The sequence below is a fragment of the Solenopsis invicta genome, chromosome 2 (assembly GCF_016802725.1).
Source record: "Solenopsis invicta isolate M01_SB chromosome 2, UNIL_Sinv_3.0, whole genome shotgun sequence".
NCBI lineage: Eukaryota > Metazoa > Arthropoda > Insecta > Hymenoptera > Formicidae > Solenopsis > Solenopsis invicta.
Window position 1 is genome coordinate 16,575,290 of NC_052665.1, and position 26,220 is coordinate 16,601,509.

The window sequence follows — 26,220 nt, forward strand, 5'->3', positions numbered from 1 at the left end:
CCTGTTTCTCCCGCTCTACTCTGTCTCTTTCTCTCCCCCCCCCCGTTTCTGTTCTTGGTCACTCTCTCTCTCTCTCTCTCTCTCTCTCTCTCTTTCCCTTTTGCTCCACCACCTCTTCGCACAATCCTTCTCTTATTATCTCACGATTTTCTCCCCTCCGCCATACTCTGTCCTTCTCTGTTTCACATCGTTCCTTCCTTCTATGGCTGTCTCTTTTTCCTCCCCAGATGCCACGTCTATCCCTCCCTTTCTGTCTCCCTCTCACATTCTTACTCTCTTCTTTTTCCGTATCGTAAATAGTTCTTCTTTAGCTCGCACAATTTCTTTCTTTTTCTCACCGTTTTGTTCTATCCTTCTTTCCAATATGTATGTGTCCACTTCTTTCCCCTCATCCATACATTCTTCTCTTACTCATACAGTCTGTCTTTCTCCTCGATTCACTCTATCTTTCTCTCGCACATAGATCAAAGGTACTATCTAGGTGGTGGTCGTACTCACCCCTTCTGGTGCATGCGCACTCCACGTACAGCTATCCCCTTCTTTTAATTTCCTACCCTCAGCTGTTCGACGCACGCGGTAAAGATCTCCGTGGCCTATTTCGCGAAGATTGACGATTAAACAAGTCTGTCGAAAAACTTTTCAATAGGCAATTGACTTAATTAGATAAAGTTTAAACATAGATATATAATTTTGTATTTTTCTATTTTAACATATGTTTGACGAACACAATGACGAAAGAATGGTTTCATCGTCATGAGATAATTCACACTGCAATTTTGCAAATAAATTTTTAGAATGTGTTTTGTAAATCTATTCAAGCGTACGGTTATAAATTTTAACTAAATAAAGATTTTAGCTAAATAATTTAACGATATTTTATAAAACGTTTAAATATTTATTAGGATTAAGTTAATTAATGTTTTTTTATAAAATTAAAGTTAATAGCCTATAAAATTATTTCAATTACATTAAAAGTTACATGAACAAAAAACTAACTATATTAAAAGTTTAAATTAACTTAAGAGTTAATTTTGAAAAGCTTTATTCATATTAAATTAGAAATTCGTAATTTTTTTAAGTTAGACTACGCAAAACATTTATATGGAGCATCAAACACATTTTTAATAATTTATTTGTAAATTAAGAGTTTATATAAAATAATAAAAAATATTTTTTTTTTTTTTTGGTAAATATGCAGAAAAGATTACATCTCATCGATTTCATTGGCCTTAGCATATGTTATAGAGGTGAAGGTATTAATCAACTTTTTTTTTAAAGATAAATTTTTACATAGATAAATTTTTAACTCATGAAAAAAGATAATAGTTTGTATTTCAAAAGTAAAGTTAAATATTAAATCTTTGTCGAAGTGGTAGGACGCCCGCACGGAATTTGAAAAATCCAGGTTCGAACTCTGGTTGAGGTGTTATTTTTTCGCTAGAAAATACTTTATAATTTTTCCGAAGAAAGGAGATATTATATATGCTTCTTAAAAGCATTAATATTACTAGTCTCGCTTCATGACTGTGTTTTAAGTCCGACGAATATGCGGCACGCAATTTGAGTTAGAAATTTGTAAAAAGAACAAACAATTAAAAATTATTATTCGATACCAAGAACCGCTGTGACTGATAATAGGCCTTCTAGTCGTTTGTTTTAAAAATTAAATCATTTAAAATTAACTACGTTAAGTTAAAATTTACTATTTAATTTTTTTTTAATTTTTTTTTTTACTAGTGTTAGAACTCCTGCATTTTATATTATACACATATAAGAATCAATTTATTGAATTTGAATATTATAATATTTGTAGTTATTATGTCATCGTTCTTATCATATAAATTTCAGTATCATATAAGAAATGTTCGAAAATTTAAATTTATACTTCTGAAAATGATTGAAAAACGTAATATTTCTGGAAAGTAAGATAAACACGTGTGCTAACAGATACGTTATCTGATTGCGGAATATTCTTATATGATACGTACAGGATGGGAAAGAGCTCGTGATACATTTTACGTAAAAAAATTTGCTGGTTTATATTTTTATTACATTTTTTTTATTTTTAACAACGCGTATTATATATTGTAAAAAAGTCGCGAAAATCATTATTTGCGTTCCACCCGTTATTAAAATCACAATTAAATTAATAAATTTTATTAATAGAATGTACATATAAATATGATTAACAATAATATATATTTCATAATTTTGAGAAATATACTGAAACCTGCATTATTAGAAGAACTTGCCTTATAAATAAATGTATGTAAGATAAATTCCTTTATATTTATACTTTCCCATATAGTATTGAAAATTTTAAGAATCGCAATTCCCAGATTTTGAAATTGGGACATTTAAATGTAAAAAATTAAATTCATAGAAATTGATAAAGAACCGGAAGGAATAATCAGCAAATAGGTTGCACTATCTAAAATTTCAAAAAATTTCAAAAAATTCTAGGAAATTTGAGATTCTGAAAATTTTTAATTATTTTTCATTACTTTACATTGTTACAATATTTTTGCAAGAAATATATAGATGAACGGAATGACACAACGCATAGATATCGGCATTGCGAGCATGCGGAATGAAAGAGGGATTGTTATAAGGATCATTGAGGGATGAATTCTCTCATCACACTCGCCAATACTACTGTCACAAACTGTGTTTATTTTTATCATTAATGTATATTATTTATTATAAATAAGTTAGAAACATTGATTTTGGGCATGATAGGTGTTTACAATTTTATACACAGAGAAAGAATACCCAACATATTTTACGCTCCCAGAAGAGTGGTGTACGCCTCCTGACGAAGGAGAGATGATTTACAAATGAACCTAACAGCCCCTTGGAGACTCTTACACGTCGTTTACTCGTCGGTTTCTCGATTAGGGTTGTACAAAGCCTAGTAGTTGCAACCGATCTCCATTTGTTTATTTCTCGATAAAGTTTCTCATGCACGCACAAGCAAAGTCACTCCCTCGCCTTCTTTCCATCTTGCTTCCTCTCTCTATTCTCGCCAACCCCTCTCTCCTTTTTTTTTCTTACACGCGAGCATACGCTCACGCAATTGCACAAGTACGCATACATATGCACAGAGACGCACCCACAATAATGCACTTACGCATATACACATGCATACATTCTTTTTTTCTCATTTGTTCATTCGAATTTCTCACTAGCATCGTTTTGCACTTCGTGTCCTGCACACGCGTTATCTCTCCTTCCCTCTCTGCCATCATCCGTTTAATCACGCGTTCTCAATGAAAATCAAGCAGTATTACTATTATTAATTATTATTACTATTATTATTTTATCATTATAATTATTATAATCATTATTATAATTATTAGTGGTATTATTCAATATTATTTGTTGGTATCCGCTTAATATATAATATATTATCCAATGTATTTATATATATATATATTATTTATTTATATATATATACTTTTTTTCATATAAACTCAGTGTTTCAACCAAGGTGGGTGTGACACAACTAAGGTATATGACACATACTGCCCGGTGTATGTGCGTGCGCGACGCCGGCGGGGTCCGGTGATGTTCAAGCCGTTGCACGTATCGGTGTCCGAACGGGAAATCCCAGACCTCGGCCGACCGTTTAAGAGAGGATCGTCTCCATCAGCGCGACGTACTCTCCGAGTTCGCGCATAACTCCCGTTATCGCTATCTCTCCGCGATTGCACCTAGTGAAACCGTTCTCGACTTGGGACAAATCGTCTCGTAATACCTTACTCTAGTTCGCGTTACTCGCGAACCGAGTTCATCTTAAAAAATCCTTCGCGTTTCCACCCTCGAAAAAACTGGCAAGGTCCGGCTTGTCATTATCCTTGTGGCTTCCGCGCGTTGTCGTAGCTTTTTTTCGCGATGCTGAGACGAACTTGATTTTAAAATCGAGAGAGAAGAGGAATCTTTCTCCTTCATTGACAGCGTGCACGCGTAATTGTAAAATTTTGTTTTTTTCTTGCATTTTTAGCTATTCCGTTCCTTTAATCGTATCTTCTAATAGAGAAAAAAACCTTAATGGTTAATCTTGCTTCTGCTCTGTTCTTTCCGCGCTTTCCTCAATCGAATGTTGCCTTCTTTATTTTACATTTTATTTTATACTAATTTGTAGAGCTTTTCTTCCAATTTCTCAAATTCATCGTTAATTCATTTCAATTACTTCCTTTTTCGTTTCTCATTCGTCTGCTTTTACCCGTGTCATCGGGTAAGGAGGGAAGGTGGCGAAAATCGCGACTTCGAGAAGATATCGAACCGTCGGAGAGTACGAGCAACGGGCAGCGCGCTAGCCAGCATATGACCGAGCGCAGGCAGTGAGCAGTTCATACGTACGTACACTGTATAATGTGGATACGGGGCGAGCGAGAGGCATGAAGCCCCCCTCTTCCAAGGGAGAGGGGACCCATGATCTTGGCTGCGCGCGGTAGCTGTGCCATTGCGTGGGAGGACGAGGACCATACGAAGGGAGAACCGCGACGAACTCCTCCTTCCTCGTCACGCTCAAGAGATTCACCCTCGAAAAAGCGGGGCGCTTAATGCTCATTTATAAGAAATTTCTCCGTTCTTAAAGAAATCGTCTTTGCAAATCGAGGCGAGATTTCCTCGTTCCCGAGAATATTACAGGGATCTCATATTCCTTAGGAATTCATCTCTGCAAGACGAAACCCTTCGTCTATAAGGAATTCGTTCTTGCAAATCAGGACTCCTTATTCCGGAGGGATTCGCTCGCGGCTCAAGGAACGTTCTCCTCGCGCAATCCGGCACGCATAGCCGGCAAAGAGAGGAGACGGCAGAGAGAGATATCTGCGGGCTCCTCCCGCGCGCCTTAATTATCTAAGTCACATCGAACAGACGCAATTCCCTCTGCAGTATCTTTCGCTTTCGCAAACGCGAAGTTTCCCTCAAATCTGCATACACACATTCTCTCACTTTCTTTCTCGCACACTCGTTTTTACTTTCTTTCTTTCTCCTCTTTCTCTCTCCGCCACTACCGCTGGTATATTTTTCGCTCTTTCTCTCTCTCTCTCTCTCTCCCTCTCTCGCGCTCTAATTCATTTCTCATTCTTTTTATATATTATATATATATATAACAATATTTATATGATGAATTTTTAATGGATTCGAGTCACATGCAGAAAAACTTTGAGTCGTTTGTGGCACAGATAAAAAGGAAAAAAACAAAAATACTTTGGCTTTCGCGTGACTCTCTAAACGAAGGATATTCCTCATAATTCAGTATATATTTGAGAAAAAAGAAAAAGTAGAAAAAGAAAATAGAAAGGAAAGAAGAAAAGAAAAACAACACCACACTAGTAAATGGCACTAGAATTGTTCTCACTTGTGTCATCGAATCTAATTCGCGATTAAAAAGCCCGGTTTATTTTATTTTATTTTATTTTATTTTATTTTTTTCGTTCGCTTGCCTCGCCGTTTCGTCTCTTCAGTTTCTTCTCCTCCGCTGAGATCTCTTGGACTCGAGACGAACACAGACGGACGCGCCATTAAAAATCCACGCGGCACAGCCGCGCCGTGTGTCACGCTCACGTACGTGAAACATTTGGTTCGCCCCATCGTTCTCACACGCAAACACACACATACGCGCACGTACACACACAAACACACACGCACACGCACACATACGCACGCAAACACATGCATATATATATATATATATATATATATATATATATATATATATATATATATATATATCAGACAACGATATCCGAGACCCTTGGGTGTTGACGCATCCTCGGTTCGGGAGTGGGACGCATTCGCCCGCGATATCGACTAAGAACTAATCTACAAAAGAAAGGTAACAAATCCCAAAACGGGACCCGATGTACGAGAGAACCGAATTGACTCGCGCGAGTTGGTATCAACAGTGAAGAGTAACGCTTGTGACGCTTTTAAGTCCTTGTTCGCCTTCTTACTCGCTCCACGCTTTTACTTCCTTCACAATTACGTGTGTATTACGCGTCTAGTTAATCGTGCTGGTACAACACTCGATGCGACGAAGCTCAATGCGGCGCGACGTACATATCGATATATGCGTGCGTATGCATGCGTATACGACGACACCACGAGTTTCTGTCTCGTTTCCGTCTCGCGTCTCTTTGTCGTTTTCTTCACGTCGTTTTCATGGATCATGCTCGCGAGTCAATGAAGTAGTAATCTCGCACTGATACATTGGTCAGGGTGCGAGAGAAACTGGTCGAGTCCACTCGGATTTGCAGCGCATTTTGCCGCCTAAACCAGATTGTACTCCTTCAGATTGGACTGTAGAATAGTGTCCTTTACCGCTGCGAACACGAATCTGATGTTCTCCGTATCTGTGGAATAAAAAAAGATACGTGTTTAAATACCAGAGTATATCCTTGAGATTTGCTCAAGAGAAACGTTTAACTGATTGCATAAAATACTGTGTTTGGTACATGCTATGAATGATCCTCTTTCTCTTCAAATGAAATTTTCAACTTATAATTTGTAATTATAATAGTATTTAAAATCTTCTAAGACTTCTCTGATACATATATGCTGCTAAATATTCTTAAAATTGAATCTTAAGACTAACGATGGTGGGTATGTGTACTTGTTTGTATCATATCACGCTACGCTAATTATTGTGAATAATATTGAATGCTATATAAATAATATAAATTATTGATCCTTAATATAGATAATATTAAAGATCTCTCTTGAAAGGGTTAACATAAAAGTAGCGCAAAACGAAGATCGACACTTACCCTAAGCAAGAAGCTTCAAACCCTGGACAGTCATGACACACATGCAGCATGCAATTTCCTTCAAGATACTTTTTGTAGCAATACAAAAGAGAAACCCATAAATGTAATTTCCTTTTTAGTACTTGTTTTAAAAAAGCTTAAATATATTAGTAATGCAAAAAAATGAAAGATTAGTAATGCAAAAAATTGAAGAAGTTGCAGCAGTTCTGTTAATATACATTTAAAAAGTTAGAATAATGCATATTAAAGCGCAAAATATTTTACTAAGTATTTATATGAATATTTTACAATAATCAAAATTATTGTATTTTTTTCATATTAAGCGACGTTTGTAGGCGAATGGAACTTTAATCAAAAGTAATGGAATATTCTATTCTTGCCAGACTCTGTAGTAATGATAGACTTAATAAAAATATCGCAAGGAGCCTTTGCTTGTTACAAAGGCATATTAGTAACGCAATGTTGCAAGAAATGGAATTTATTTTAGTAATTATTAGAGCGAACATCAATTACTATATTCCTTTTATTTAGGGATTATACAAGGCTTTGATAATATATTTTTACTTAACGTATATGTTGTAATATGTTGTCAACGATAAAACTGGCAGTTGTTTTCGAAATTTTCGGAAGTAAATTTGTTGTATCCGTAGTCGACAACCAACCGCCGAGAATGACACAGACCTAAGCTGTGGATTAAATTTTAGAAAGCAACATATAATATTTAACAAATGATTCGTTTTTTACCATAACATTTGTCAAGTATCACTGTACTATTTAGTACTCCTTTAGTACCTGTTGAAATTATACTGAGGTAGCTTTGTTGTAAATCTATTGTACAAGTCTACGTCATTTTCGGCGTCCAAATATTAAATAATATCGTCAAGAATCTGCGTATACTTGATAGTATTTATATTGTCGCGTTAAGCAAGATTGAACTCCTTAAGCGCAGATTGCATGATTGTATCCTTAACAGCGCAGAATACAAGCTTGATGTTTTCCGTATCTGATGGTTAATTCCATGAACGCAGCATGCAAAATATAAATCGGGCATCATTGAGATTGGTCAGCACCACTTTATGTCTTTGAAAAATCAACCTGGTACCAAATTTGTCAATATTTATCTTGTTTTAATATTTTCTTCTAATATTTCGTAATAATCCAGTAATTCGGTAAGAAATTGAGAACTATATACAACATATTTATAAAACAATATATACTAAGTAATCAATACTTATATGATTGAAACAATAAATTTCAGAAATTAAAATTGTTGCGACCATTTATATTATTTATAATTTATCTTACTTCAATATACTCATTTCTTTTTTCAATAAATAACTATCCTGTAAGTAATATTTTATCCATTAGAAATATTTTATTCTCTCTTATTGTATCATTTATTTTATGCAATTGTTTATATGATGATATAAATATATATTCTTGCTCTCTTCATTGAAAAAAAAATGTTCTTCGTAGGTTGATTTTTCAATGGTGCATTTGTAACATTTGATTACACACCTGATTATATGGGAGGCAGGCAACATACAAGCTCTGTACAAGACACAACACATCGAAGAACTGTTATAAAGCGAAAGAAATACGGTATTTTGGTACGCGGGAATTATCAAGGAACTAGCTTACCTGTGGCACACGTAAAGTGGGAATAAATAATCTTCTCACTGTCCGGATTCAAATCGACGAACATTCTCAATATAAATTCCCTAGCTTGTATAGCGTCTCTCTGCCGACCTGCGAAATACACAAGCGAGGGAAGGGTATGTAGCATTACTTCATTTATCTACAAAACGAGTATATTACGAAATCAGTATTTTTTAGCGATCGCCTAACAACCAGACGATTAATCGGTACGCATCGAGGTTTTCGCCAGATGTAAATACAAGGACAAGATGTAAGCTGGAATCTGGCCAAGACAAAGTTACAGGATTTCATGTTTTACAAGACAGGAATATATCTGCAGGAAATGTCGCGCGACATCGGTTTCGCTTATGTGCATAGTGTAATGCGAAACGCAGACGGATATTGATCTATTTTAATGGAATAATGTTGTACTCCACTCAAATCCAATATACGCTCTCCAAGGACAGCTTATTAAATTAGTCGTAGTGAACATCAAAGAAGCCTTTCGAAAGCCCCTCATTAATAAGCTAGAGAGCTTATGTAAGAACACCGAGTACAATTTTGCAAATTCGAAACAGAGTTGCTTGCACGTAGTAATAAATTCTTCATCGTGAACTAAGAATTTCAGTTTAATGTGTAACCTTTGGTATATTTAGAATTTCAGTGTGTCGATGTAACTTTTGCCAAGCGTTCAATAATTAATAATGACAATTTACAAAGTTATAAATTACAACGCAGGATATGACGAGCGTTTTGATTGTTGCTATTAGATTAACTAGCTTCAATCTACAAGTTAATTTTATTTCAAGATTGCTACTGATTATCGCAAATTACGCATAGATGTTTAACGTTATAAGTTTGATACGTATTAAAGTGACTTTGCAAATAGATTATTGTTAATAATAAATAATAATCACGCGCAAATTCAGATATGTCGGAGCGGCAAAATTACAAATAAAGAGCATGAGAATTGCACGAAATATCATTATTCGACAAATATTACTGGGAAATCTACGTTTTCTGCTCGGGACACACTCAGTAATTCGGACCGACCTGTCGCACATGTAAAGTGAGAGTAGCACATTCGGTCAGGATCGGGATTACAATTGAGATACACCTTTAAGATGAACTCCCTGGCCGGCACATCTTGTTGTTTCGGGCCTATATCATAGAACTTATTTATTTACTAATATTGAAATAAACAATCTCTCATCGCACTTCACTCAGCCTGTGTGTTTTGAGGTAAATTAAATTAATAATTTAATAAAAGATCGATTAATGCTTTCTTTTTTATTTCTGTGAGAGCACAACAGTGGAACTTCCAATATATTTTTATCTTTTAATAAACATCTTGCGTTGAGAGTTATTACCATTTTTAAATATGTCATATAAGATCTGGCCCGACTGATTAACAATCAAAATGGATATTTAATATTTCATATTGATATTCATGATAATCGTTTACAGATCTTAGTACTTTTAAAGAAAAGAACATGGTTGTAATATCTGAATAACTTACCATCATATTCTGGAAAGTAGTCGACGAGATGAGAGTACATAATCTTTTCTTCTAGCAGATCTTTCTTGTTGAGAAACAGGATAACAGAGGAGTGTTGAAACCAGGGATATGTTATAATCGTTTTGAACAGTGCTTTACTTTCTTCCATTCGATTCTAAAAAAAGACAGATGGATTATAACAGCGCGTTCAAGTTCGTCAATAATTTCCACATACGCGTTTGAAAATATTATATTTACCTCGTTCTCCGATTCAAATAGAATTTGATCATATTCACTTAGAGCTACTAAAAATATAATTGAAGTAACGTTCTCGAAACAATGGATCCACTTTCTTCTTTCCGACCTCTGCCCTCCGACATCTACCATCCTGCAAATAACACTTCAATTAAACTGAGTACTGATAATAGTTAAACGAAATATAGTCGAATCTTCCCATTTTTAATTTAGACTAATTTATTAAATATTTTCTTCTAATGCAATTCAAACTTGAGAAAATTTAGATTTATTACTAATAAGAATTAATATATGGGAAAAATTATTTTAAAATATCTTTAAAGGCAGTTGAAGAAAGAAAGCATATGAAGATTCAGCTATATAATCTTCCTGACTATTAAAAAGTATAATCTATCAAATATGATTTCTTTTTTAAGCTTTTCAATATTAAGAAACTCATAGGACAAATCGGGTCATAAATCAAAGCCCTAGGAGGATGATCCTTAAACCTCAATAAACTCAACGAATCAAATGTTATGTACTATTATAAACTTATTACTAGAAAAGTTTCTATTTGAAGATATATCTTAAAATCAAAGATATAAACCTAGATTTTATAATAGAAAATAAACTATTATATATTACATTATACAAATTAACAAAATAATAAATTCTCAATTTTATTGTAAACAATTATAGAAAAAAATTAATAAAGGACTAATGAGACTAAGACGCTGTTGTTGGTGCGTGTAATTCTGTATTTATTCAATATAAATAATTATAGATTAAATAAATACATGTTCTCTTTTTTGACCCGATTCATTCTAATTTACTTTAACAATAAAATCTGCAATAAGTCTAATGATTCTAACGCATTCATAGAAAGGTTTATTATTCTCAATCGCAACTAAATAATTACGAATGATATTAATATAAAAATTCACCGCATGCACTAGCATTATTGTAACGATACATTAAACAAACAAACAGCGAATGCAAATTTAAACTGTTAAGGTTTAAAAAATTGTTCACGCTACAATAAATGCGAAGAGTCATTAATGCTCCATTTAATCCGCCCATAAGATATGGTATATTTTAGAAAGTTTCCAATAAATTAATTTTTATATTTGTTGTTTGTTCGCTTAAGCACGTTCATCTTTAGCTGAACAAACTAATTTTTAAATAATATAACACACATAAAAAAACGTGCAAATATCGGAGCTTTTTCAAAATAATTAAATATATAAAATTATATATACACACACACATATATATGTATAATTATATATAATTTTACATATAACTCCCTTTCATCTTTTCCCTTTCTAAAAAAAGAGAATATTATAAAATTATATAACTGGACTTTGAATTTTATTTAAATTTTTGATCTAACTTTAAATACCTTTGTAACATTTTATACTTGTTAATAATTTTATTAATAATTAAACCCAAGTTTTATTGAAGCAATCAATTTCAAAATAAATTATATATCACAGTTATTTTATTTTCATTCCAGAAGTTTATTCCAGAAGAATTACTTAAAATATGTTCCTACATTTTCCATATGCTTAAAGGTTCATTATTCTTAATTTAGTAATAATTAAAGCTACTATGTTCATATATTAAAATCTATTTTAAATTCATTAAAAAAAAAAAAAATTACATTCAAAATTATTGCAATGAGGGAAAGAAAGAGATTTAAATAGTTCATAGTGCTTCTTATGTACGGAGAAATCTTGCGTGAGAAATGTCTGGAAATATCTAAAAATAACTCGAGTGCACATTGGAAGGTATAGAATCGGATTGAAAGACTATTAGTACCTAAATATGATGGAATCCAGATCAAACGGATATTCTATAATTCCGGTGGTGGGAGCTCGTGCCCGGAGGATGTCTTGCTCGGTCGGAAGGAAATCAGGCTTTTCGATACGCTCTAGGTCACTAAGATAACTGCAAAACGAAACAAAAAGCTGCTATCTGGAAATGCATGCCATGCGTGGTACAGTTAAAAATATCTATAAATAATCATAAAAACAAGGAAATAACAATTCTCGTAAAAAACAATTCTCACACATGCTTGTCCATTGGTTTAGCCTGAAAAAATTTTTTAACCGGTCGATGCCGAGTCCTGAGACTTGCTTTACTTTAATATATTTTATAATATTCTTTTGTTTTCGTTACACGTAATATATGAAATTACGCAGATTTCTTTAATGCATAAGAATAAAGTTAGCTGTATTCGTATTTAGATTTCGAATAAAATCGCATAGTGAAAAAAATCACATAATTTAAATTTTCAACAACATTAGATACCAAAAAAAATTATGTTTGCTAATCAAATCATTATAAAACAAAAAGATTAATATTTTTTTATTTTCATCTATTAAAACCAAGCGAAGTCAATCATCTGATAATATGAATTGCAGTATTTAGCAATATTAAAAATCTTATCTCGTCAATTAGTTTCATTTATATTTAATGAAAGGAAGTCACAGGCTTTAAATAGCATCACACGGAACTAGGGGGGAGGGGGGCAGGCGAACACTTAATCGAACAACGAATCCCAGGTGCAGCGAATAAATCACAGAAGAAAAAAAGGATGCAGAAACGGCCCGATGCAGGTGGTTTTGCAGGCGCAGGCAGGCAGCTCGCTCCATCTTTCATCATCCTCGTCGTCCGACTGCGAGAGGTACACATACCTAAATCGGATCTCTTCCAAGTCAAAGGGATATTCAATTATACCGGTGGTGGGCACTCTCACACGAAGAATGTCCTGTTCTGTGGGGAGGTAGTTTGATGCCGCGACTCGATCTATCTCCATTAGGTAACTGAAACATCGTGTTCTCAATACCCGGTGTACAGGAGAAGGACAGGAAGAGAGGAAGGAAGTAAAGCTGTCGTAAGAGAATTAAATCGTGTCCGGTGCGCGCGTGAACATCAGAAGCATTGCTTCGAAACGCAAACGCGAGGAAGATCAGGTAGGTACACTGTAAAAAAATTCTTTTAAAATTACCCACAATAATAGGTGTAAAGTTACTAAATAATTGTAAATTTGCAGTATAGAAGGGTGAGATTAATTTTGTAATTTGTAATTAAGCAGATTGCCGAAGTAAATTTACAAGATGTATGAAAAATTATGGAAATAATAAGATAACAATACGTTTCGCAATTGTATTATTATACATTCAAGTATTGTCTCTATCATACATGTTGTAAACGAAAGAATGACTACTTACTGTGTCCGCACATAGCGATGCTAAGCGGGACAGAGTTTTCACGCATACACAATGAACGCTGATCGCATTATATTTCACAATGATAATGGAATATTGTTGTATTACGTAACGTTAAAAAAATTTAGAATATTACACATAATATTTAAAATAACCTATTATGCACGTAATTTTCCATATAAAATAAGATACATTTACTCAATAAAAGAAAATTTACATATTTTTTATAGATTACATCATTTCTATAAAATTACGTAATTCTTTTTATATATTTACGAAACTAATTGTGTAATTTGTACATCTATTATACGTAAATTTACTGAATTTTTTTGCAGTGCACGCGTTTAAACAAGATTCCGAAAAATCCCGATAAAAGGTCTCTGAAAATAAAGAGTTTTTTGAAAAACCTTAAGTCAACTGTCTTCCTCTTTCTTCTGACAATGAGAGGGAAACTGGTCGAACACGTTCCTACACATTTTGCGTGTTAAAAGGCATGTCTTTATTAAAAATTCACCTTTATCAGAAGTGAACTGTTGAGATATGCAAAAGATATCAAGTGCTCCTTCCCTCTGTACTCCTACACATTTTCGACAAGAAATGCTTCTTGTTAACTTAGCGTCTCCTTTCGCTTGATAGACAAGAACGGACGAGACAAAATGATTTTTGTAAGCTAGCGTAGAAGTCACTAACATGCTTTTCTCAAGAAAGTATCCAGTTCGTGAAAACAAATCAACGAAAGAGAGACGACGTGTAGAAAATCTGGCTGCATAATCCTGTATTACGTTTTTTTTTTCCCCCTAAAAAGTCTGGGATGTTGCAGACGGAGGAACGAGAGGATAATCTCTCGTAAGGGACACGTGGACGAGACAGTACGCCCGTAGAAAGTCCCGCGAGGAGGCGCGGCGCAGCCGGCAGTCGAAATACTTACTACTTGGCGGAGTCCGTGAGCTGGTATTCCCGTCTACGGTCGTAGCACTCCTGTATACCCGCGTCCGCCCACAGATCCTTGATCGCCTCCACGTACGGGCTCTCGAACGTCGTCACTGTTTCGAAGTCGACACTCCGCACCAGTTCCGCTTTTTCCTGGAAAAGAGGAAAAAAAAAACGTTTGAGTTTACGGAAACGCGACGAAGCGAAACGTCGGCAACGTACGATTTCCGCCTATCCGGTCTGACGTATCGGGATGTGCGATACCAAGTGTGCGCGATACGAAGTTATCGTTAACCTTCTGATACCCGACGTGCAGCACGATTGACGCTTTAATTAACCCTTTAACGCGAAGCCTGACCTGCGTACGGTCGCAGTAACAGATTTATCAACATAGATTAACTTTGTGATCTCGATTTAACTTACTCTTACTTTTTTATACAGTGCTAAAAATTATAGGAAAAAGTAAAGAGTAAGCTAAACCGAGATTAAAGTTAATCTACATTGCTGGAAATGGATATTAAAGAGTTCGGTATATCTAAATTGAAACATACGCGCATACTTCTGATTCACAAGAACACAAAGTTAAATATCACATATTATAAATAATAATTCCTATAATGTATTATTTAATGAACTAAGTAATTAAAGAGAGCGAAAATTATAACGAGAAGTGTAATACTTTTATCAAGACACTGACGTTAATGCAGTTTAAACTGAATTGCTTCAAAATGCATCAAAAAATTAATTTAACGTACTTTGCATTGATATTCATTGCTGCCACATGACCTCATCATGTATTATTTAGCAAACTAATTAAAGGAATTAAAAATTATAATGAAAGGTGTAATACTTATATTAAAACACTGAATGCAGTTCATTCCACCGCGTATTATTTAGTAACTAAAGAAATTGAAAGGTACTTTTATCAAGACGCTACCATTAATACAGTTTAGCCTGAATGATGCTATAAAATGCATCAAAAAATTTATTTCACGTATTTTGCGATATTATTCATTACTGCCATATGATCCCAAAACGTATTGTCTAATAAATTAATCAAAGGAATTGAAAATTATAATGAAAGATGTAATACTTTTATCAAGATGATTAATGTAGTTTAAATCAAATATTGTTCCAAAATGCATAAAAAAAAATAAATTTAACATATTTTATGCTGTTATTAGTTGCTGCCGTATGATCCCATCACATGTTTAATAAACTAATTAAAAAAATAAAAAATTACAACGAAAAGCGTAATACTTTTATTAAGATACCATCATTGATGCAGTTTAGTCTAAGTATATTCATATGATCCCATCATGTATTATTTAGCAATTAAAGGAATCAAAAACTATAATGAAAGATGTAAGTGCCCTTTTATCAGGACACTGCCGTTTAATTCAGTTTTAATACAGTTTAATCCGAGTGTTCCAAAATAGAATTAATTTAATGTGTTTTGCGATGCTATTCCTTGCTGCTGTAAAATTCGTAAGATCTTTCTTTAGACCTATGAGTAATCAGGTGGGTTGTGATACGTACTATATTCGAGGAATCGCCGTACTGGATTTTCAGGAGGTCCATCGCCCGGATCATGGACTGCATCGCCATAAAAATGTTTTGGTACACAAGTTTGATAAATCCTCTCTTGTCCTCGTCCGAATAGCCGGAGCCGTGGATAATCCTCATCTGCTTAATGAAGGTGGACTTGCCAGACTCGCCAGTTCCTGCGACAAAGTTTCGGTTTCGATTAGCTCGCTGATGAATTAAGTAAATAAGTAACGATTTCCCTCCCTTAGCCAGTGATACCGTGCGAATATTTTCAAACAAATATAAACCTTTTATGCGAGATAACAAACAGCAATTTTTTTAGTGATTAAATCAGTAGATAGCTCGCGAATTATTCATGTAAATTATTTGACTTGTAAGATATGAAAGTGTCGTTCTGAAAATTATCAATAAAGAAGATAGAGGCAACTATTAAAATATAAAAAGACAACATACAGATTAGTTCCAAATTAATTGGAGTAACTAGTGTCTTTAATTTTTCCGAAAAAATACGGAAAAATATGACCAATAAATTTTATTGATGTATTATTTATTAGCGCTTTTAAATGTGAAAGAAAGCCTAAAATTATTAACGTAGAGGCCAATAAAAGTGTGATATTATCTATTTAAAAAAAAAAACTGTTTTCTTTTCAAAATTTCCGAAGATTTTTCCGGGCTAAGTAACACGAACTGAAATGTTGCAAATTAGTAGAAAGTCTTTGCGTTGCACTTACATACATAAAATTTAATTCTACCGTATATAAAATATACAGAAATGTCAAATGCATTAAAGAAATTCTCGTGATGCCGATTATTAGCTCGACACGTTCACGGCTTCGCGTCTCGCGATTCACGCGAAGATTGGTCCGCTTCTGCGGAACAGTGGGGCGAATATGCCGGTCAGATGTAAGTGACGAAAGGGGGAGGGGAAAAGGGGGGTTGCTGCTTGCAGCGGCGGTGGTGATGCTGGTTCTGATGCTGTTGCTGGTGGTGGTGGTGGTGGTGGTGGTGGTGGTGGTGGTGACAGCGGTGGCGAGCGTGTAGGTGGCGCGTGTCGCGTCGCCACCGTCGTTTCCTCACGAAATCATGAATGAACGCGGCCGGCGCGACGCGCGGCGGTTTTCTTAACCTTGCAGATATTCTCTCCTAACGACGGAGTAACGATAAATGCCTTGCGTCGAAAATGTCATTCGAGATTTCCGACCCTTTTTCCGAATTGAAACTTTACGAGAGATCACGATTGCGGGCTTCTACACATGAAACAGCTGAATAAGGTTCACTTAACACATCTTTTGAAGACTCTATTAGTTTTTAAAAGTTGAAAAAACTCTATTTTTTAAGATTTTGTTTTTAAAAATTCTATTAGAACTTTTGGAAAAATGAAATAAATTAAGTGGGCTTTATTCAGCCCAGGTTATATTCAAGATAAATTATAAAAAATATAGAACACCGATAGATAGCTTAATAATTTTTAAAGATACTACGCGGGATATCTATCAGGCGATATGATGTGACCTTTTAATTGCTTCGACAAAACATATGCAGTAATATAAGATATCTCATGAGATGCACCATAATAGATAGATAAATGAAGCATGGACTGTATGGAGGAAAGTTTAACTCTTTCTTTGAATTACAAAACATACAAAAATTATTGATGGAAAAGGCTACGAACACAATTAAAAGAAACTTAGAGTTTATCTGTGTAGATCTGTAAGAAAATTCTACGGTAAAATGTAAAAATAAAACACTCAAATGTTCATTAAAAATTGAACGAGTTCTTTTTAAAAGTTAAAGTAATTCAATATAAGAGAATGAGGCGAAAGCCAATAATTCTAAAAATCGTAGCTAAAGTGGATCTCATTAATTATGAATTAAACTCGTCGTTGTTCTTCGACACTAAAATCTTTGATCTCCGAAATTTCCGAAACTCCCTCATTAACGATACATTTAGCGTAGAATATGTATGAGCTTCGATCGAGAGCTTCCCTGGAAACTTTTCTTCAGCTTCGTCGAAAGATCTGTCGTTTAAAATTAAACGATCGAGAAGTGAAGCAGCCGCGTTCCGGGTATCGGCACTTCAAGGAATCGCTCTCGATTCTCGATTCCTCGTCGTACAATAGGAGGAGGAACGTTCGCTGCTTTCCGACTGCGTAATAATGTTCGGGCGCGTAACGTGAATCGATCTTCATGCACGGCGAGGGACACACTGGGCGCAAAGGAGAGAGCTTTTTATGCGCGTCGCCAAGAAAAGACGCTTCGCGCGCCCACAAGCACGCCTTTCTCCGCCTTAACGAGGATGCAAAAAGGCCACGCGGTGCGCTTTTTATCGGTAATAAAGACGGCCGTGTGTTATCAATCGAAAAAACGCGCAGAATACTCCCCTTTCCTCTCCGCTCGATTGCGAGTAATTCTTTGCACCGTGATAAAAAAAAAAAAAAAAAAAAAAACAGCTTCGTGTAAAAAAAATTTCAAAGTCGTTAATTGAAATCCGCGTGAGAATAGAATTAAAACAATAGATTGTTTTTATCTTTTGTTCTATAATTTCTTGTAATTTATCTTGAAAATAAGATAACTGGATCGAATAAGGCCCACTTAATCCTTTCAACCCCGATAAGTTTACTAAAAAAAAAATTTTTTTATTACTGTTCCTAATAATATAGAGATCGTATCTGATTTTTTTCATATCATACTTCCTTTATTTGTCGATTGTTTTTCTGAATATTGGACTTGTCGTATAAAAGAAGATTTACGATATTATTTTGAGAGAGAATTTTTATAAAGCGATGTTCGCGCATGTAGAATTAAACTCGCGTAGAAATCTGAAAGTATATTGTGTATTTACTTTAAGACAGACAATCAACTTGCGCTACCGTCAAAACAAATTACGGTCATTCGCGGACGATCGTATCGAAAACCGAATGCGCGGATACTCCATTTATCGCTTACACTCAATGCTAATATTCGCGCGTGCGAACTGCTACGCATTCAGGGTAAATAATAAGAATAAAAAGAGATACGAATCCGTTTTGAGCGTACGGCTGTGTTTGTCCGTTACTGAAAATATTTTTGCAATCGCCGATTGCATCAAAATCGGCTACCGTTAGAGCTTCGTATTCCAATCTCACAATTCGTTATCACTTTAATACCTTGATTTCATTTTTTGTAATTAAGTGCATAGCCGCATGATCTCCGAACCCGCTACCGCGCTGAAAGGAAGCCGGTGCCAAAAAAAAAGAAAAAAATAGAAAGCTACACATTGAGAACGGGCGCTATCTTTCGTTCGAGACGTCGCAGTGACGTCACGACGCGACGCCGGTCCTGTGTTGGAGCTTCCGTGCGAGTGCCACGTAGCAAATCATCAGGAACTTTGTACTCAATATCATCTAATTAAATTGGCTTATACCACTGGATTTGTGATTAGCCTACTTTCGTGTAAGCGATCTTTGTTAAGAGGAAATTATACAGCGTTAAGACAATTGAGAGACAGTTATTCTAGATAATTCTGTATTATCATAATAGTAATTTCACAATTATCTCATGTGAAATTATTCTGCATAATCTTTTATTGAACAGTAAATACCTTTGTATTTCAAGGAGTTCAATCTCTCTCCTGTATAGAAATTATTAAATTATTGAGATCTTTATGTTCACAGGGCAACCTAATATTAAATTAGAAAGGATAGGGGAGACCGGGGACAAAAATAACTGCCATGAAAATAACAAACCTCCTGCTAGCTTATAAAACGTGTTGATTGCTTTGTATTGTATAGTCAGTCATTCGCGCCTTTATTACCTTCCTCCTCAACTAATTGTCGAAGAACAATCACATCACTGCCGTATACAGGGAGAGAAAATGATATGTATGCACTAGTACATATTCCTTGTCTTGGCTTTTTTTTTTGTATTTGTGCCTACTTAAAGTGTATATATCGTGATTTGCCGATGCATTCATCTATTATAAAAACTTATCAATATGAAATTATAAGTTCTTATAATAGTTCTTATAAGTTTTTGTAATATGCATTTATAAGTTCTTATAATAGATTTCGAAAAGTCTTGCGTAGTTCTTAGATTACCTGTTTGTAAAAGTACAAAGCTGTATCTAGTGATTTTGTGTAGCAAAAATTTAAGTTCTTTTTTTAAGTTAAGTTTTTCAAATAATACAACAATGATTGTTTTTGTTGTCATAATTTTTATTATATCATTTACTTTACTTTGTACGAGAAACATTTTTATTTTAATTTCTCGAAAATAAGAATCGTTACTCTCATCCTTATCGGGTGTTATTATCGTCCACAGGCCCCAGGATGAAAGTAACAATCGACGTGTTTACGAAAAGTGAAAATAACTCCGTAAATCATATCGATACCAGACCGCGAATTGTATACGGCAAATTTAATATAAAATCGGGTCGGTCATAGCAAGATTTTCGCACTAAAATAATTTGTTATATGTTTCTATTCATTTTAAACTGCGCGCCGTTATTTTCGGATTCAAACACAGTTCTTGAAAATAAAACATAATTAAAATGAAAATTAATTTAATAGTGCTGATGCTAACTTGCATTTCTATAATCCCCCCACCTCCAAAGTAAAAAATTTGTTGCGAAAAATATTATCTCGACCAGGGTTTGAACCTGGATCCCCCAACTATCCGAGAGGTGGAGTATGTAAAACAGTTGACAGAATTAATCGATTTTTTTTTATATTTGCCTAAATACACTTGAGTGTTACTTTAATGTGAGAACGCTATAAAAAATATGCAACACAAAAGTAAATATATACAAATAGAAATAAAATTTCTCAAAAGTGTGCGATCGGTTATTATTTTGATTATTGATTATTACTAAAAGTAAAAATATCAAGTGTCTAATAAAGAAAGTCTATGACTTTCTGGTCAATTTTCTGGAAAAGCGACCGACAGGGAATTACCTAGTTTAATTAACTGTGCATATCTTCATCAACTGTACTGCTGTATTAATATAATAACTGAGCGTGGCTCGCGAGAAAATTAGCGCGCGATACAATCACCAAGGTATAATCATCGTTGACATTGATCGGCGATACAGTCCGAGAGACGATGACACAAATTGGCAACTGATTCCGACAAAGCTGATTTTCATTTATACAGTTGTTTTCATGTTATAAATGAATGAAATTACCATCAGCTAACGGACCAGCGGAACAAGGAAACCCCATAGTGTCTCAACAATGTAAAAAAAATGTGTAAAAAGTTGATAGCGACAAAACTGAAATTTTGGGACGTGTAAAGTTGGCATCCCTATGGTACAAAATCATAATTTTGTTAAAAGTTGTGGATTATTCACAAAAAAAAAAGAAGAGTTCTTGATAATTTTTACAAATAGCTCTGCTTGTTATAACAAAGATTGTAAATTTTGAAAAATAGGAGTGCTAACTTCACACCCAACACTAGCACCGAATAGTTCTGAATAGCGTATACGATTCCTTTCGACGAGTTCTAGAGTTCTCGATATATTTTAGAAATAGTTCTGTCCGAAGAAATAAAAAAAAAAAATTGAAATTGAATTCTCAAACGTAAAAAAAAAAGTCGAGACTTGAAAAATATCAGTTTTACGTAATTTTCTCATAAAGATTTTTGCTAGAATTCTCGCGGCGACTATTCAGAACACTCAACACAGAACTTCCAGAACTCTTGAAAAATTTTTCTCACTTCGAAAATACAAAATCGACATATGCGATCGTCCGTAACTTTTTTGTTTTCAATTCTACTAGATTTTAATGTCAAGCAACGTGTCTTTGCAAGTACAAACGACTTAATATTGAGAAGGCGTTTCTTTTAACTAATCGGAGACCGCGAACGTGAGACTCTCGTTACACTATAACTGCTTGATCGCAAGAACATAATCTGAGCAAGCGATACGTCACGCTTCAGCCGTGGAGTAACTTGGAGTCAAACGTATCTGGAGTAGTGTCAGGAAAGTCGGGAAGGAATTAAATGCGTACTGAGCTTCAATGGAGTTCACACACTATAATTATCTTGAGGAAAAGGGCAGGATACAACTACGTGGTAAGAGGGTCAAACGGCTTCTAACGTAACATTCTTCTGTTCGCGTCTCAACTATCTCTCTTATCACAGTAGCCCGCGCACATGAACGCGCACGTGTCGCTCATTACAATCAATTATATCGCTAACAATCTAAAGACGTACTCGGAGCACGCTCGATATGCTATCTACTTATATAATATATGCAGCGCCAACAGGGCAAATCACTCATGCTTCTACATATACAGTGTCGTACTTAAACGGAGTATTCTTATAATATCAGTTCGCGACGAGATTTCTCTGGTTGTACGGAGACATCGAATGACGTTGGCAACGATTTCGCGAGATCCCGATCGAGATCGACACTTGAATGCACTTGAGGAAAAGCGAGGAAAAGCGAAGGAACTGCGGGTTAATGAATGAACGAGAAACGTCGTTGTGGGCGAGACGTGCACACACAAGCCAAGCTCTCTTCCGGTATTCCTTCGACGACGTAACTAAAGCTAGAACTCTCGTTTAACCGGGAAAGAGAAAAGGGAGGAGGAGCTCGATTCCCCTCCTTCTGTGAAATTATTTTCCTTTCGTGGAAGAGTATGCTGACTTCGCTTATCGAAACTCCGATTTGACTGGCAGTACAGACACATCGCGAATTCATTTCTCTGGCGTCTGCGCACTTAAAAATCGCTTGACGCGATTAAAATTCTAATAATTCGAGCCGGTACTAATCTCAGTAGTCAACATTTTAAAACGCTAATGTCCCTTTTAAGATTCGCATAGAGACACACAATATAAATATATTAAAAAAATTTCTTTTTCTTGCAATCTTTGATATTGTAGAATGTAAAATTTTAATCTTCCTAAGGTCCCTCCAACGTGATAGATCTTTGCGGATTGATGTAAAAAGGAATGGTAAATATCATATTTTCTCGATTCTCGCATTTGTGCATTCTTTTCCCGCACGTAGCGTAATTTGCATTTCCAATTCGTCTATGTCTAGAAAAAAAATTAAAAACCGACGAATTGGAAATGCAAATTATGCCACGTACGGGAAAAAAATGTACAAATGCGAGAATCGAGGAGACATGGTATGCAAGTTTAATGATTAATTTAAAATAACAAGTTTCCTTTCATATCTTCGCTGTTTCGCGTTCCCAAAAACAGGTTGCCAGCAAATGATTGTGGTATACCGAAGTATCCATTCTCCTTGCTCGACAAGTTCGACCGGTATGTGTCGATCTGAGAGGCATCTTGGACGATCCAAGGACACGACTGATCAGAAATATGCGGAGATGAGAAAACAAATCGATTGAAATTAATTCCGCGACTCGCGCATGATTTCTTTCTTATTTCCTTTCAAAATAATATTGTACTGAAATGCGAAAACTGCGACATATGTAACGCGGAGCTATGTCGCGCGTATGAAATAAGACAAATTCTTGTAACTGTGTGCCATGCGTAGAGAACACTGTGGATGCTTGAGCTAAATCTGGGAAATATATCTATATCAAATGTAAATCAGTTTCGTATATTTAGATGCTCGAATAGCCAAATGTTTCTGCGATTCGACTTTAAAAGATTTAACTATTCGAATATTCTTCATTCAAATTACGAGTACAAGATTAGATAAATTGTACAGAATTGTCATTTAAATTTACACTCTCTTTTTATATGTATAAATAAAAGTATGTTATTTAGACTGCTAATTATTAACAAAGGATAACGTACTTTAACTTAATTTTTCCGAATTGCACGTTTGATATTACATTTATATGTTACACTGACAAATTCTAATTCTAATATAAAGTATAAAGTTATATAGACACTTTCAATTAGATATATTTATCGCCATTCGATATTTCTCTAGATTAATACGGAAATATCGAATAAAAAATCTTGAATAGAATCGAAATTGAATGAAAATCGAATAGATATTTTTTAAATTAATAGCCGTGTTCAAACCGTGGTAGATATATTATATTACTGTGAAACATTATTTTATTCAGTTACAGAATTGTGTATTAAAAAATTTACAATTTTAATTTAATTTATTATGTATTACGAAATATAACTGTTATAATACGCCGTACAACGGGAATGTTAACAGTTACGCAAATACATAAGAGGTAAAGCGCCTGCATTATTGCTGCTTCAAGGCCCACCCAAAAATATACAAGGTATATAAAAAATAAGAGATACAAAACGACGACAAAACGCAAAGAAATTAAGATAAGCAACGGATGAGAATATTTGAAATCGAGATAGGAAATTACGCTACAAGATATATAATGTTACAAGATATAAAAGTAAAAGATAGAATAATTTTATTATAAGTGATAGTTTCTTTTTAACTATTCACTATTCGATATATATATTCGATATAATGGCTATTCAGGATGATTTTTTATAGTTTTTTAATTAATGATACATTCATATTCGATATTTTTGCTCGATATCGACAAGTTTATTGAAAATTGATAACATTTCAAATTAACTCGAACATTCTCAGCCGGAAGACCTATGTGTTCGATTAATTTAAGTAACGCGACTATTTGATTATTTTAATTCCAGTTAAGTTATTCTTCCGGCGGATTTCACGACGACCCTCGCGCGAAGAGGACGACGCATCGTTCCGCCCTGCGAGAAGGCACGACGACACGATCGACACCCTTCTTCTTTGACGTCGGCGGGCGAAGGGAAAAGCCCGAATCGACGGACGTGTACGCGCCAAGCGCGGAAGCTTTCCGGGGCGGTGGAAGCTCCGCCGTCGCCGGGGGTGGGTCGATAGATGCCGACGTGGAGAGATAGGGCGAGTGGGAGAGAGAGGAAGATAGATAGTGAGTGCTGGTTAGAAGGAGAGAGAAGGCAGAGCAGGGCTCTTTCGCCTCCCAGGCCGCAGCACCACCGCGCCCCGATATTTGCGCGCCACCCTTTGCCGGCACCTTTAGGCGGCACTCACACCGATTCGCATGTTGCGCTCTCGTACCCGGAGACAGGAAACGTCTGAATGGGTTGTAGAAATAATGCTGGACACGCGGGACCACTAAAAATGTCATGAGAGTCGTACGAAAAACGTGGGTAGAATCCACTAGTTGCATTTCCAAGAAATTACTTACATGTTATAATACTATTGTTTCTAATAATTGAATAGAAATAACTTTTCTCAAGAATAATTATGAAATAAAAATGCTTAGTCACACGAACGAGGAAAATTAAGTTTATCTTGTTTTACGTAAGAGTTTCATGTGTGTAAAATCTTATTTAGAAAAGAGATTAATATGATAAAGACAAATATTTTCAATACATTTTAGCAAATTATAATAAAAAAAAATTGTTTTCATACACAGACAATTCTAATTCTAATTATCTCAAGATATGTAAGGCTACTTTTATAATTATCAGTATACATGTCAGAAGAAGTATAATAAAAAATTAATATGATAGATATGTATATACACGAAATATTATAAAAAGTAAATTTAAATGTTGAGAAAAATGCAAGTATGAAAATCTTTTATTTAATCGTCATGCGATACTCGTAATATCGTGATGAAATATAGAACTTGTGAAATTTTCCTCTAGAGATAATTCAAGGCACACCGAGAATGGATTTTCTCCGAAAATAGCGTTTAGTACAAATTTCCTCAAATCGTGAGATATTCTCCTTTGTGTTTATTCCATGTAACGTAAGATTTCTGCGATTACGAGCCGATGTAATTTATAATTCTAAAACACTACAGATGTTTCCTTTTGCATTACATCATACGAGACATTTTTATTAAAAACTTATTTCTTATTTTATTTTACGCAATTAACTAAACGGGAAAAACGTTATTTGGAAATAATTATTTTAAACATTGCGTAAAACAAAGCGCGTTGCCCTTTCTCGCAATTGTTTTTATTGCACAAATAAAAGAATAATAAATATGCAGCGAAAAATTAACAACCGGAATAAATTGAATAATATTACGAAATATTATTTCCCCATGTTGCATACTTCGAGCGACAAATGCACCCCGTGTATAAAAGGCAGGCAATTTTGATGTCGAGTCGCTCACGCGTTGATATTTTAAACGTATCGATCGAACTTGCAAATACACTCGCGGTCCCCGATATCGGTGAATGTCGATTGAATTATTCTGTTCGTAAATGCGAAATATGCAAATCGCTAAGTATTTACACAATCCATGTAAAATGTTATACGTGCTATGATAGCCCGGACTTCATTAGCCTCGACAGCGGTATTCTGCGCCACGCTAATGATACCCGACATTGTATGTACATTATTACAAGCAATTAAAAAATTATTAACAATTTTTCAAAAAAAAAAAAAAAGAAATGG

General features: G+C 34.7%; 1 protein-coding gene across 8 annotated transcripts in view; it reads right to left on the reverse strand.

Moving 5' to 3' along the window:
* Window positions 1-2,652: 2,652 nt before the first annotated feature.
* LOC105197512 (guanine nucleotide-binding protein G(q) subunit alpha) overlaps window positions 2,653-26,220 on the reverse strand; it is a 52,149-nt gene continuing 28,581 nt past the window's right edge. Inside the window, exons 2-10 of one of the 8 annotated variants that reach the window (XR_003268273.2) lie at window positions 15,849-16,033; window positions 14,308-14,462; window positions 11,968-12,096; window positions 10,171-10,300; window positions 9,934-10,087; window positions 9,468-9,575; window positions 7,569-7,779; window positions 6,777-7,462; window positions 2,654-6,362 (exon numbers count right to left, since the gene is read on the reverse strand). Coding sequence is in view for 4 of the 8 variants with exons in the window: in XM_026131215.2 (XP_025987000.1) it covers window positions 6,280-6,362; window positions 8,418-8,525; window positions 9,934-10,087; window positions 10,171-10,300; window positions 11,968-12,096; window positions 12,846-12,974; window positions 14,308-14,462; window positions 15,849-16,033 (1,073 nt within the window). In the remaining 4 variants the exon portion in view is untranslated. The other 7 variants (XR_005574187.1, XM_026131215.2, XR_005574186.1 and 4 more) reach the window with 7 other exon arrangements.